This window comes from Phacochoerus africanus, chromosome 3 (assembly GCF_016906955.1).
Source record: "Phacochoerus africanus isolate WHEZ1 chromosome 3, ROS_Pafr_v1, whole genome shotgun sequence".
Taxonomy (NCBI): domain Eukaryota; kingdom Metazoa; phylum Chordata; class Mammalia; order Artiodactyla; family Suidae; genus Phacochoerus; species Phacochoerus africanus.
Genome location: NC_062546.1, coordinates 174,956,538 through 174,971,628, shown reverse-complemented (window position 1 = coordinate 174,971,628; position 15,091 = coordinate 174,956,538). Strand labels below are relative to the sequence as shown.

At 40.7% G+C, this 15,091-nt stretch overlaps 1 protein-coding gene across 2 annotated transcripts in view; it reads left to right on the top strand.

The window, feature by feature from the left end:
* The window catches only part of NDUFS1 (NADH:ubiquinone oxidoreductase core subunit S1), a 39,382-nt gene extending 24,857 nt beyond the window's left edge, over nucleotides 1-14,525 (top strand). For both annotated transcript variants that reach the window (XM_047773311.1, XM_047773312.1), the window contains exons 15-19: nucleotides 6,300-6,454; nucleotides 9,354-9,529; nucleotides 10,310-10,444; nucleotides 11,525-11,597; nucleotides 14,141-14,525. In XM_047773311.1, the coding sequence (XP_047629267.1) occupies nucleotides 6,300-6,454; nucleotides 9,354-9,529; nucleotides 10,310-10,444; nucleotides 11,525-11,597; nucleotides 14,141-14,232 (631 nt within the window). In that variant the 3' untranslated portion in view covers nucleotides 14,233-14,525. The remainder of the gene's footprint in view (nucleotides 1-6,299; nucleotides 6,455-9,353; nucleotides 9,530-10,309; nucleotides 10,445-11,524; nucleotides 11,598-14,140) is intronic.
* The last annotated feature ends 566 nt before the right edge of the window (nucleotides 14,526-15,091 follow it).

Sequence of the window (15,091 nt, the reverse complement as noted above, 5' to 3'; positions counted from 1 at the left end):
TAGGCCTGCGGCCACAGCTCCGATTCGACCCCTAGCCTGGGAACCTCGAACCTCCATATGCTGCAGGTGCGGCCCTAAAAAGACAAAAGACAAAAAAAAAAGAAAAAATCAAGGAGGGAGTTCCCATTGTGGCTCAGTGGTTAACAAACCCAACTAATAGCCTTGAGGACACAGGTTTGATCCCTGGCCTCATTCAGTGGGTTAAGAATCTGGTGTTGCTGTGAGCTGCGGTGTAGGTCACAGATGCAGCTCAGATCTGGCATTGCTGTGACTGTGGCGTAGGCCAGAAGCTACAGCTCACATTGGACCCCTAGCCTGGGAACCTACATATGCCACTGGCGTGGCCCTAAAAAGACCCAAAAAAAAAAAAAATCAAGGAGTTCCCTCTGTGGCACAGTGGGTTAAGAATCGATTGCAGGAGTTCCTGTTGTGGCTCAGCGGTAATGAATCTAACTAGTATCCATGAGGATGTAGGTTCAATCCCTGGCCCTGCTCGGTGGGTTAAGAATTTGGCATTGCTGTGAGCTGTGGTGTAGGTTGCAGATGAGGCTCAGATCTGCCATTGCTGTGGCTGTGGCCTAGGCCAGCAATTGCGGTTCTGATTCAACGCCTGGCTTGGGAACTTTGATATGCCCCAAGTGCCACCTTAAAAAGCAAAAAACAAAACAAAAAGAATCTGACTGCAGCACCTTGGATTGCTTCAGAGATGCAGGTTCAATCCTTTAACCCTGGTGCACTGGGTTAAAGGATCTGACATTGTTGTAGCTGCCGCATAGGTCACAGCTGTGTCTTAGGATTTAGTCCCTGGCCTGGAGACTTTCACATGCTGTGGGTGTGGCTGTAAAATTTTTCTAAAAATTTTTTAAATATCCAAATAGCAGCAAGTGCTAAGAAAATCTTGAAAATCTATATCATATTGATAAACCTTGATTCAAAAATTGCAGTAAGTCCTCTGACTTTAAGCTAACATGAGAACTCACCTGAAATGAGGTTTTTCTGTGACAATATTAACAATGCAGATTTATTTTAGAAAAGTTGGAAAGAAAAGAAAGTATATGAAAATGGAAATTATCCATAGTTCATAGTCTGTGGGTAATTACTATTCCTGTTTTTGTGTACTTTTTTTTTTTTTGTCTTTTTAGGCCACCCGAGGCATATGGAAGCTCTCGGGTTAGGGGTCCAATTGGAGCTGAAGCCACCGGCCTATGCCACTGCCACAAAAACTCGGGATCTAAGCTGTGTCTGCAACCTATACCAAAGCTCATGACAATGCCGGATCCTTAACCCACTGAGCAAGGCCAGGGATCGAACCTGAGTCCTCATGGATGCTAGTCAGATTCGCTAACCGCTGAGCCACGACTGGAACTCCTGTTCACTTTCTTCTGGTTTTTTGGGGTTTTTTTTTGTATATGTGTAAATATTTTTTTGGTTACATAGTTGAAGTCATACTTGTGTATACACTTTTATGTCTTGATTTTGATTGATTTCATTACCAGATAAAATTTCCTCCAGTGGGAATTCCCATCGTGGCTCAGTAGTTAACAAATCCAACTAGGAACCATGAGGTTGCTTGTTGGGTTAAGGATCCGGCACTGCCGTGAGCTGTGGTATAGGTCACAGATGCCGCTTGGATCCCGCATTGCTGTGGCTCTGGCAGAGGCCAGAGGCTACAGCTCTGATCAGCCTGGGAACCTCCATGTGCCATGGGAGCAAGCCCTAGAAAAGCCAAAAAAAAAAAAAAAGACAAAAATTTCCTCTAGTGAATAGAAACTCTAATGACTATTTAATATTATGAATATATATAATATTTTAGTGTTTCCTTCTTGTTAACATGTAAATTGGTGCTAGTGTATATTTATAAGTAATTCACTGATATGCAGATATCTCTGAACTTTATTTCTTTAAGGTAGATTTCTAAAAGTAAAACTATTGGCGTGAATGGAATAAATATTTCTGAGGCTTTTAGTGCCTATTTCCAATTAATATTAGAAATGTTGTACTAACTTTACATTAGTGAATGAGTCTTCCGTTTTCCATATTCCTGCCCACCTTAAGTATTATTTTTCAAATCTTCAAATTTGTTTAAAGATTGAGGTTAAGTATTACAGGCAAATTTTTTAAATTTAAAAATATTCAGGAATTCCCATCATGGCTCTGGTTAACGAACTCGACTAATATGCGGGTTCGATCCCTGGCCTTGCTCAGTGGGTTAAGGCTCTGGAGTTGCCTTGAGCTATGGTGTAGATCGAAGACATGGCTCGGATCCCAAGTTGCTATGGCTGAGGTGTAGACCAGCAGCTACAGCTCCAATTCTACCCCTAGCCTGGAAAGCTCCATGTGCCACAGATGCAGCCCTAAAAAGACCAAAAAAAAAAAAATTAAGAATATTCAAATGCATTCTTTTCTTGGTAGGGGATGTAAGTGGTTACTGTGCTCACAGTATGGAAAGTTCCTAGGCCAGGGATTGAACCTGTGCTATAGCAGTGAACTGAACTGCTGTAGTGACAACACCAAATCCTTAACCTGCTGTACCACAAGGGAACTCCTCAGATGCATCTTTTTTTTTTTTTTTGTCTTTTGTCTTTTTTGTTGTTGTTGTTGTTGCTATTTCTTGGGCCGCTCCCACGGCATATGGAGGTTCCCAGGCTAGGGGTTGAATCGGAGCTGTAGCCACCAGCCTACGCCAGAGCCACAGCAACGCGGGACCCGAGCCGAGTCTGCAACCTACACCACAGCTCGCGGCAACGCCGGATCATTAACCCACTGAGCAAGGGCAGGGACCGAACCCGCAACCTCATGGTTCCTAGTCGGATTCGTTAACTACTGCGCCACGACGGGAACTCCTCAGATGCATCTTAAACACCGATTTCAGTGTCATATTGCCCCACTTTTTGGTTTAATTTGGCATTATAGATCATCATATAAACATTTCTTAAAAGTTTATTTGGAAAGTTCCTGTGTGATGCAGTGGGTTGAGGATCCAGCACATGCTGCAACTAAGGGTTGGATCCCTGGCGTGAGAACTTCCACATGCCATGGGTGTGGCCAAAAAAAAAAAAAAATCAACATGTTCTTGGAGTTCCTGTTGTGGCTCAGTGGTAGCAAACCTGACTAGGATCCATGAGGACATGGGTTCAATCCCTGGCCTTGCTTAGTGGATTAAGGATCCTGCATTGCTGTGGCTGTAGCATAGGCTGGCAGCTGTAGCTTGATTTGACCCCTAGACCGGGAAGCTTCCGTATGCCGAGGGTGCAGCCCTAAAAAGCAAAAATTAAAAATTAGAAAAAAAAAAAGGTTATTTGTATAGACTATCTCTAGATGCTTTCTAGCCACACCTTTTAGAATTTTAGAATTTTTAGAATAGAAAAAAGACTAGGGGATCCCTGGTGGTTCAGCAGATTAAGGATGGGCATTGTCACTGATGTGGCTTGGGTTCAGCCCCATGGCCCTGGAACTTTTGCAGGCTGCAAGTGCAGCCAAAAAAATTAATAGTTTTTTTTATACAACTAGGTATTTTCTTATGTTTAATTCACTTTTGAATCCATGCCTTTGTTAATACAGTTTTTGGGCGGGGCAATTTTGTTTTTGTTTTTTCCTGAATGAGTACTTAATAACTTTTTAAAAATATTCCTGAATGACTGACAGTGTGTTCTGGTTCCTTCTCACAAATAACCACATGGCTAGATCCAAAGATCACAGACTTTTTTCCTTTAACACTCAGTATTTTTTTTCACCATTCCTTTGTTATTTTAGAGAGATTTCATCTAATCTGAGTTTTGTCTGATGATAACTTGATTTTAGATATGTGTGTGTTTTTGTCTGCTTGTTATCCTTTGGATATATTCTTTTTTCTTTTTCTTTTTTCTTTTTTTTTTTTTTTTGGCTGTGCCCACAGCACATAAAAGAGTAGGGATTGAACCCATGCCACAGCAGTGGCCTGAGCTGCTGCAGTGACAATGCCAGATACTTAACTTGCTGAGCCACACAGGCACTCCTGGATTCCTTCTTCTTCTTTTTTTTCTTTCTTTCTTTCTTTCTTTTTACAGCCATACCCTTGGCATATGGAAGTTCTCAGGCTAGGGGTCAAATGGAGCTATAGCTGCTTGCCTACACCACAGCTCACAGCAACACCAAATCCTTAACCCACTGTTTGAGGCCAGGGATCAAACCTGTGTCCTCATGGAAACTAGTCCCATTCATTACCGCTAATCCATGTTGGGAACTCCAGATTCCTTATTCTTGATGTTAAAAAAACTCTGGATTTCCCAATGTGTTGCAGCAAGACCCACGGCTTGGGAGTGCTGAGACGCAAGTTTCAACACCCAGCAGGCACGATGGGTTAAGGGTCTGGCATTGCAGCAGCTGTGGCTTAGGTGGCAGCTATGGCTTGGATCTGATCCTTGGCGCAGGAAATCCACATGCAGCGGGGCGGCCAAGAAAGGAAAAACAAAAATTCTTTTAGAATATAATTGGATGACATTCATTTGACATTACCTTTGCCTAGGAATAATAGAACTCTCCATTTTCAAATTAAAAGGTTTTTTTTTTGGCCATAGCTGCAGCACATGGAAGTTTCAGGGCTGAGGATCACCTCTGTTCCCCATTTGCAACCTCTGCGATAGCTGCAGCATTGCTGATTAAAAGATTAACTGTGCCTCTCTGCCACACAGGAACTTCCTCAAATTGAAATTTTCAATTTGGCTTTTTCTTGTAAGTTCAGAAAAAGCCATTTGGTTTACTTTCACATTGTTATTTGCTCTCATAAGGAAGCTTCTGGGCAGTTCCCTTCTGGCTCAAGGCTAATGAACCCAACTAGTATCCATGAGGATTCAGGTTCAATCCCTGTCCTTGCTCAGTGGGTTAAGCATCCAGCATTTCCATGAGCTGTGGTGTAGGTCACAGATGCGGCTCAGATCTGGCATTGCTGTGGCTGTAGTGTAGGCTGGCAGCTGCAGCTCAGCTTTGACCCCTAGCCTGGGAACTTCATATGTCATGGGTGTGGCCCTAAAAAGACCAAAAAAGAAGAAGCTTCTTTATATTATGCATTGGTTGGTCTTTGACTTTCATCTCTTACATTTTCTCTCATAATTTTTCTCATTTGTTCTCTGTGTTTAGAGAGAATTTCTTATATTATCTTCTATTATCTGTGAGTTTTCATTATGGAGAGCACTGATACCTTTGTAATTTTTAATTGATTAACCTTTTTTTTAATTTATTTCATTTCATTCTTACCTAAGATTTACTTCTCATGAAAATTTACTGTAGTTTATTAGGCTGTATCTTTTAGTGCCTGTTCAGAACATGAAAAATATATCTTAAAACTTTTTTGGGGGAGTTCCCGTTGTGACTCAGTGGTAACAAACTTGACTAGTATCCATGAGGATGCACGTTCAGTCCCTGGCCCCACTCATTGGGTTAAAGATTGCATTGCCGAAAGCTGTGGTGTAGGCTGCAGAAGCAGCTCAGATTCTGAGTTGCTGTGGCACTGATTTGACCCCTACCTAGCCTGAGAATTTCCATATGCCACATGTGTAGGTTGCAGATCCAGCTAGAATCCCGCAATGCTGTGGCTCTGTCATAGGCCGGCAGCTATGGCTCTGATTTGACCCTGGGGACCTCAATATGCCGCAGGAGCTGCCAAAGAAATGGCAAGATAAATAAATAAATAAAATTTTCCCTTCTGATTTTCAGAATCATCTAATTTTTCTCTAATGACTCTGTCTTATCAAGTCTTATTGTATTGAGGGAGTTTCCATTGTGGCTCAGTGGTAATGAACCCAGCTAGCATCCATGAGGGCATGGGTTCAATCCCTGGCCTCGCTCAGTGGGTCAAGGTTCCAGCATTGCTGTGAGCTGTGGTGTACATTGCAGACCTGGCTTGGATCTGGCATTGCTGCAGTGTGTAGGCCGACAGCTGTAGTTCCAATTTGACCCCTAGCCTGAGAACTTCCATATGCCACAATGTGGCCCTAAAAAAAAAAAAGACAAAAAACCTTTTAACTGTATTGAATAAAAATCAACGTAAGAAATTGCAGTTGGCATAAAGTTTCCAAAATTATTCCATTAAGTTTTATTTCATGAAGAGATAGTGTGCTAAGTATCTTGTTTCTTTGTCTGCCACTCTTAAAACAGTGAAAGATTGCTGTTTCTGGTATTGACATCTATTTTAAATGGGTAGAAAAAGATGAGGGAAGGTCTTTTTTTCTTGCATTGGAAAGAGACTGTCATTTCAAGAATCACATTTAATTTTTTATAATGAAAACACAGCAGGAATGCTAAAACTCACAATTGTTTTACAGAATTGCAAGCCAAGTAGCTGCTTTGGACCTTGGTTATAAACCTGGGGTAGAAGCAATTCGGAAGAACCCTCCCAAAGTGCTGTTCCTCCTGGGAGCAGATGGAGGTTGTATCACTCGACAAGATTTGCCTAAGGATTGTTTCATTATTTATCAAGGTTAGTAGCATCTATGACACTAGAAACAGAAAAGAATAGTACACTGTGTATATTAGAAACTGCATGGTGGAGTTCCTGCTGTGGCGTAACTGGGACGCAGATTCAGTCCCCAGCCTGGTACAGTGGGTTGAGGATCTGGCATTGCTGCAGCTGCAGCTTACATCACAACTGTGGCTTGAATCTGATCCCTGACCCTGGAACTCCATATGCTGTAGAGTGGCCAAAAAATAAAAAAAAGAAGCTGTATGGCAGTATATTTAGTGGATTAAATATTTTGCATTTGAGAATTTCCCTATACACACAAAGATTTTAAAATATTTATTTATTAATGGAGTTGCCATCATAGTTCAGTGGTTAATGAACCTGACTAGGATCCATGAGGATGTGGGTTTGATCCCTGGCCTCAGTGGGTTAAATATCCAGTGTTGCTGTGAGCTGCATTGTAGGTCACAGATGTGGCTCGGATCCCGAGTTGCTGTGGCTGTGGTGTAGACCAGCAGCTGTAGCTCCAATTCGACCCCTAGACTGAGAACCTCCTAAAAAGCAAAAAAAAAAAAATATATTAAGGAATTCTGCTGCGGCACAGTGGGTTAAGAATCTGACTACTGTAGCTTGGGTCACTACGAAGGTGTGGGTTTGATCCCTGGCCCCATGCTGTGTGCTGCAGCTGTGGTTGGAGTTCATTCCCTGGTCTGGGAATGTCCATTTTCTGTGCGCATGGCCATATAATTTTATTTTATTTATTTAATTTATTGTCTTTTTGCCATTTCTAGGGCCACTTCCACAGCATATGGAAGTTCCCAGGCTAGGGGTTGAGTCGGATCTGTATAGCCACCAGCCTACACCACAGCCACAGCAGCATGGGATCCGAGCCATGTCTGCAACCTCATGGTTCCTAGTCAGATTTGTTAATCACTGAGCCGTGACAGGAACTCCAGTCATATATTTAAAAAAAAAAAAAAAGGAATTACTACCTCACGTTATTTAATAACAAAGAAGAAACCAAAGTGTCCCCAGTAGCAGTAATTTAAATTATAAAATATGTAACATTAAATTTAGTTTTTCAAAAAATATTTAGTATTATTATATAATCAAGGGAAAGCACTTTTGTATAAACAGTGTAAGAGTTAAGGAATCATGAAGTCTTTGTTCATATAATGAATTATATTTAGCAATACTCCTTTGGTTTTTTATGTTTGACTCTTTTTTTTGGGGGGGGGTTGCACCCGCAGCATATGGAGATTCCCAGGCTAGGGGTCCAATCAGAGCTACAGCTGCCGGCCTGCACCACAGCCATAGCAACGCGGGATCCAAGCCTCATCTGTGACCTACACCACAGCTCACGACAATGCTGTTCCTTGTAGCATTGGAGTTCCTGTTGAGGTGCAGCGGAAGCAAATCCAACTAGTAAACATGAAGATGCGAGTTCAATCCCTGGCCTCGATCAGTGGGTTAAGGATCCGGCACCTGTAGCTCCGATTTGACCCTTACTTAGCCTGGGAGCTTCCATATGCCGTGTGTAGCCCTAAAAAGTAAAAAAAAAAAAATCCTGTACTAGTTCCGTCCAGAGATAATCATTGATGATGGTTGAAATACACATACTTCATACATATTTCTTTTTCTCTTTTTTTGGCATTTTGGTGCTGCACCCACAGCATATGGAAGTTCCCAGGCTAGGGGGTCAAATTGGAGCAACAGCTGCTGGCCCACACCACAGCCACAGCAACATGGGATCTGAACTGCATCTACAACTTACACCTCACCTCACAGCAATGCTGGATCCTTAACCCACTGAGCAAGGCCAGGGATCAAACCTGCATCTTCATGAATAGTAGTCATAATCATTTGCATTGAGCCACAACGGGAACTCCCCATACGTGTTTCTATATATATGCAGACATGTACATAAATGAAATCAAGCTTTATATATTGTTATATGGCTTCCTTTCACTTGATTCAAGTTTCTTTTTTCTTCCAACACTTTTGTTGGAAGAAACTTAACGAGTGATAGTTTCTCTTATACATTTTTTGTTCCTCTACTATTTGACTTTACCAAATTTCACTAGCATTTATCTGAGCATTTCCACTTTGTAATCATTAAAAGAGAAATAATACACCTAGTTGCCCATTATATGTGTGTGCATCATGCTATGCATGTCTGTGTATTTGCAAAAATTAATCTGGAAAGACGCATACCAAATGCTTTAAAAATAATTTTCTTTGGTAAAGAAGTTGAACTGTGGACAAAATGGGCTTTAATTTTTATTCCAAATGCTTCAATACTGATGTTTTAATTTTTTTTCTTTTTTTTGTCTTTTTTTTTTTTGCCATTTCTTGGGCTGCTCCCGTGACATATGGAGGTTCCCAGGCTAGGGGTCAAATCAGGTCTGTAGCCACCAGCCTACGCCAGAGCCACAGCAGCGCGGGATCCGAGCCGCGTCTGCAACCTACATCGCAGCTCACGACAATGCCGGATCCTTAACCCACTGAGCAAGGTCAGGGACCGAACCCGAAACCTCATGGTTCCTAGTCAGATTTGTTAACCACTGCACTACAACGGGAACTCCAGATTTTTTTTTTCTTTTTAGGGCTGCACTCACAGTATGTGGAAGTTCCCAGGGCAGGGGTCAAATCATATCTACAGCTGCCGGCCTATACCACAGCCACAGCAATGTGGGATCCTCAACCCACTAAGCAAGGCCAGGGATCGAACCCACATTCTTATCGATTCTAGTCGGATTCGTTTCTGCTGTGCCATGAAGGGAACTCCCTGTGTTTTAATTTTTAGAACACTTATAAAAATAGAATTTTGAAAGGATATATATTATACTCTGTTCACGTATAATACCTAATCAGCTTTGTGCTAAAATGTGGTTTGCCATTTTCCATCTTTTTATAGGACATCATGGCGATGTTGGAGCTCCTATGGCTGACGTTATTCTCCCTGGCGCTGCTTACACAGAGAAGTCTGCTACTTACGTCAATACTGAGGGCCGAGCTCAGCAGACTAAAGTAGCAGTGACACCTCCTGGCTTGGCAAGAGAGGACTGGAAAATTATAAGAGCCCTTTCTGAGGTATTGTCCTTAGTGATGCTGCTAAATGGGGTGTTTGACATGCTGGCTTGTCAGAATGATTTTCAAAGTCAAGGAATATGCAAGTCTGAAATGCAGAGATGATTTGAATAATCTTTGTAGGAAGAACATGTTCAGAAAATGGGGATTTGAAATTGGTGTTTTTATTTTTAACTTGTCTTTTGCCTAAAAAGACTTCTTTTAATTCCTATACTATAAAAAGAAGCAACACTATCAATAACAAGTTAGCAGAAGCATTCAGATTTAGGAAAGCATTTCTTTCTCTTTTTTTTTGTTTTGCTTTTTAAGGCTGCACCTGTGGCATATGGGAGTTCGAATTGAATGGGTTGAATTGGAGCTACAGCTGCTGGCCTACACCACAGCCAAGGAAGCACCATATATGAGCTGCATCTGTGACCTGTGCCACAGCTTGTGGCAATGCCAGATTCTTAACCCACTGAGTGAGGCCAGGGATCAAACCCACATCCTCATGCATACTGGTCAGGTTCTTACAGTGGGAACTCTGCAAAGCATTTTTTTAATTTCATAATCAGTCTGTTTTCTAAAAATAAATTACTGATGTACTGACAGCTGTTTATGAATTAGAAGAATTAGTGACAATAGTGTTCCCACCCCACTTAACCACTTGCTTAACACATACAAATGGACACCAATATATTTTTCAATAGCACTGTATTATTTTACTGTGGTCACAGTGATAAATTATTTGAAAATTTTAAGTATTAATGCTTTATTCAGTTTTTGGTGCCTGTTGTATTATAGATTGCAGGTATGACTCTCCCTTATGAAACTCTGGATCAAGTGAGGAGCAGATTGGAAGAAGTCTCTCCTAATCTTGTTCGATATGATGATGTTGAAGGAGCTAATTATTTCCAGCAAGCAAATGAGCTTTCCAAGGTAAAACCTTAGCTGTGTGCAGTTCTCTTTCTTTCTTTTTTTTTTTTAGCAGTTATTTCCCCAATACAGTTTTTTGTACTATATAGCATGGTAACCCAGTTACACATACATGTACACATTCTAATTTCACACATTATCATGCTCCATCGTAAGTGACTAGACATAGTTCCCAGTGCTACACAGCAGGATCTCATTGCTAATCCATTCCAAAAGGCAATAGTCTGGCCTACAATTAATTTCTGTTAACCTCAAGCTCCCAGTCCATCCCATTCTCTCCCCCTCCCCCTCGGCAACCACAAGTCTATTCTCCAAGTCCATGATTTTCTTTTCTGTGGAAAGGTTCATTTGTGCCTTACGCTAGATTCCAGGTATAAGTTATATTATATGGTATTTGTCTTTCTCTTTCTGACTTATTTCACTCAGTATGAGAGTCTCTATTTCCATCCATGTTGCTGCATATGGCATTATTTCATTCTTTTTTATGGCTGAGTAGTATTCCATTGTGTATATATACCACATCTTCCGAATCCAGTCATCTGTTGATGGACATTGGGGTTGTTTCCATGTCTTGGCTATTGTGAATAGAGCTGCAATGAACATGCAGGTGCATGTGTCTTTTTTGAGGAAAGTTTTGTCCGGATATATGCCCAAGAGTGGGATTGCTGGATCATATGGTAGTTCTATGTATAGATTTCTAAGATATCTCCGTACTGAATTTCCATAGTGGTTGTACCAGCTTACATTCCCACCAACAGTGCAGGAGGGTTCCCTTTTCTCTTTACCCCCTCCAACATTTGTTATTTGTGGACTTATTAATGATGGCCATTCTGACTGGTGTGAGGTGGTATCTCATGGTAGTTTTGATTTGCATTTCTCTAATAATCAGTGATGTTGAGCATTTTTTCATATGGTTGTTGGCCATCTGTACCTCTTCCTTGGAAAAATATCTATTCAGGTCTTTTGCCCATTTTTCCACTGGGTTGCTGGCTTTTTTGTTGTTGAGTATGCAGTTTTCATAATAATGTATCCTCTGGTGTATCACTGCTAATTTTCAATACTATTTTTGATCTTTTTTTGCAGCTAGTAAACCAACAACTTCTTGCTGATCCACTTGTTCCACCTCAGCTAACAATAAAAGACTTCTATATGACAGGTATGCCATTGTTAACATGACTACCAAACAGGAAATGTAGGAAGGAATAAGATCACTTAGTTTGGCCTTAGGATTTTATTTTATTTTATTTTTTTTTTGTCTTTTTGCTATTTCTTGGGCCGCTCCCACGGCATATGGAGGTTCCCAGGCTAGGGGTCTAACCGGAGCTGCAGCTGCCAGCCTACACCAGAGCCACAGCAACGCAGGATCCGAGCCGCGTCTGCAACCTACACCACAGCTCACGGCAACGCCGGATCGTTAACCCACTGAGCAAGGGCAGGGACCGAACCCGCAACCTCATGGTTCCTAGTCAGATTCGTTAACCACTGCGCCACGATGGGAACTCCTGGCCTTAGGATTTTAACCTTTTAGTGGTAGGTAGTATTTGATATTTTTGATGTAGTAAGGTTTTCAAATATCAAAACTAATATAACTTTGGAGTTCCCGTTGTGGCGCAGCAGAAATGAATCCTACTAGGAACCATGAGGGTTGTGGGTTCAATCTCTGGCCTCGCTCAGTGGGTTAAGGATCCAGTGTGGCCCTGAGCTGTGGTGTAGGTCACAGACGCTGCTCGGATAGGGCGTTATGTGGCTGTGGTATAGGCCGGCAGCTGTAGCTCTGATTTGACCCCTAGCCTGGGAACCTCCATGTGCCAAGGGCGTGGCCATAAAAAGACAACAAAAAACTAATATAACTTTATATTTTCTGATTTTGCTTTAATTTCTTTTCTTTTCTTTTCTGAAATGTAAGTTGATTTGAAAGTCCAAGAAGAATTAACAGATTTTAAATATAGATATTACTGTTAGATGTAAAACTGTGTAGCAATTTAGAAGGAATTTTAAGTGACAAAACAACTACGAAGGTCTTTCTGAGAATTACAATAGAAGAATCAAAACACTAAAATGAGAAACATGTTATGTGGTGCTTCTGGTGTAAATTGTTAAGAATGTTCTTAAGGAATGCAGACTAGCAAGCTTGTTTACTACAGATTTTACAAAACTTGATATAATGTCTAGGTTATGAGGTAGTTGATAGATGATTTAAAATAATTTTCTAAGATCAGATAGAAGTGTGTTTTTAAGTTTTTGGTATGGTTTGTTATCTAAGATTATTTTTAATAGGTTTTCTGATTGTAAAAAAGTTATGTTCATTTTAGAATATGTACCTAATACCACAAGAGCAAGGAAAAGTCACTGTGATTCTAGATCCCAAAAATAACTACACTTATGTTTTACATTTTGGTCAGTCATTCAGGGATATACACATATATTTAAACTAAAAATGAGATTATTTACTCTGGGAGGGGGTTTTGGACAGCTTCGTTGAAATAGAATTCAGGAGTTCCCATCGTGGGAACTCCTGTGTCCTTAATAAACCTTGCTGTGAAGTAGCCTTGCTTTTGATAAAATTCCCTTTGGCTGGATATTGATAGAAGCTGCTAATCTAGGGTAAGTATTTTGTTCTCCTTTGTTATTTAAATAGTAAATATTTTGGAGTTCCCGTCGTGGCGCAGTGGTTAACGAATCCGACTAGGAACCATGAGGTTGCGGGTTCGGTCCCTGCCCTTGCTTAGTGGGTTAATGATCTGGGGTTGCCGTGAGCTGTGGTGTAGGTTGCAGACGCGGCTCGGATCCCGCGTTGCTGTGGCTCTGGCGTAGGCCGGTGGCTACAGCTCCAATTCGGCCCCTGGCCTGGGAACCTCCATATGCTGCGGGAGCGGCCCAAGAAATAGCAACAACAACAGCAACAACCAAAAAGACAAAAGGAAAAAAAAAAAAATAGAATTCACTTATCATAAAATTCACCCATAAAGTGTGCAATTCATGAATTTGATTTTATTTTTTAAGATTTTTGTCTTTTCTGTTATAGTTGATTTACAATGTTGTCAGTTTCTGCTGTAGAGCAAAAAATTCATGGATTTTATTACGCGGTTTTGTAATCTTTTTTTGCAATAATGGTATATATGTACATTCTGTCTTTAATACATTTCTCTAATATTTTTAATGGTTGCATATTACAGCTTTGTATGGCTATATATAATCATTTAATCATTTCTAGGAGTACTCATTAAAAGAATAAGGGGCTTCTGAACTTAAGGGTTGATTTTACAATATTTACATATAGTTACATAGACTCTTACAGTTTTTTTTTTAACTAAATTTATTTTTTTTTATTTTTTAATTTTTAATTTTTCTGCTTTTTAGGGCCACACCTGTGGCATATGGAGGTTCCCAGGCTAGCGTTCAAACCAGAGCTACAGCTGCCGGCCTACACCACAGACACAGCAACGCAGGATCCAAGCCACATCTGTGACCTATACCACCGCTTGTGGCAACACGGATCCTTAACCCACTGAGTGAGGCCAGGGATTGAACCTGTGTCCTTATGGTTACTAGTTGGATTCATTTCTGATGTGACACAGCGGGAACTCCTCTTACAGTTCTTTTTGTTGTTGTTCCTTAATATGTGCAGCAGGAAAGTTTTACTGTGTGCTTCTTTTGAAGTTTTATTATCAAAACACACATTTTCTTGATATCTTTCAGATTCAATCAGCAGAGCCTCACAGACAATGGCTAAATGTGTCAAAGCTGTCACAGAGGGTATCCAGGCAGTAGAGGAGCCATCCATATGCTGAAACATCTACCAGGACCCAGTTTTGCTCCAGTTAGTTAATGGACAGTTATGTTGGAATGATCTCTTAGAGGTGTATCTCTTTAAAAAAATTATTTGGATGATGTAATATTTAAGGTTCTGCCCTGGTTTATTTGAAAAAGATATTGCAATTATCAAAGAATTTTGAGGTTTCGAAACATTTATGTATTATGTGTAAACATTGAGTAAATAGCTTAATAAGCATTATATAAACGTGCTTTCATGTAAAAGCATTGATAATCTTTGTGACATTAAAAAAATCCTTAAAAATATGAATTTTTATTTACGTTCACTGACCACTTATGTTTATAAAATGGATGAAATAAGAATAGCTTTCAGGGAGTTCCCCTCATGGCTCAGTGGTTAACGAATCTGACTAGGAACCATGAGGTTGCGGGTTCGATCCCTGGCCTTGCTCAGTGGGTTAAGGATCCGGCATTGCCAGTGAGCTGTGGTGTAGGTTGCAGATGTGGCTCAGATCCTGCCTTGCTGTGGTATAGGCCAGCGGCTGCAACTCTGATTAGACCCCTAGCCTGGGAACCTCCATATGCTGCAAGAAATGGCAAAAAGACAAAAGACAAAAAAAAAAAAAAAAAAAGCTTTCAGGGAGTTCCATGATGTCCTAAAGGGTTAAGGATCTGATGGTGTCACAGCTTGTGGCACGGATCACAGCTGTGGCATGGTTTGATCCCTAGCCCCAGAACTTTGGCATGCTGCAGGCACAGCCAAAAAAAAATGTCTTTCATCAGGACCTGTTTTTTTCTATTGCTAAAGAAAAGATTTAAGTATTCTGTCAAGATGGGTAAATTGGAAAAAAAAAATATATATATGTATATATATAT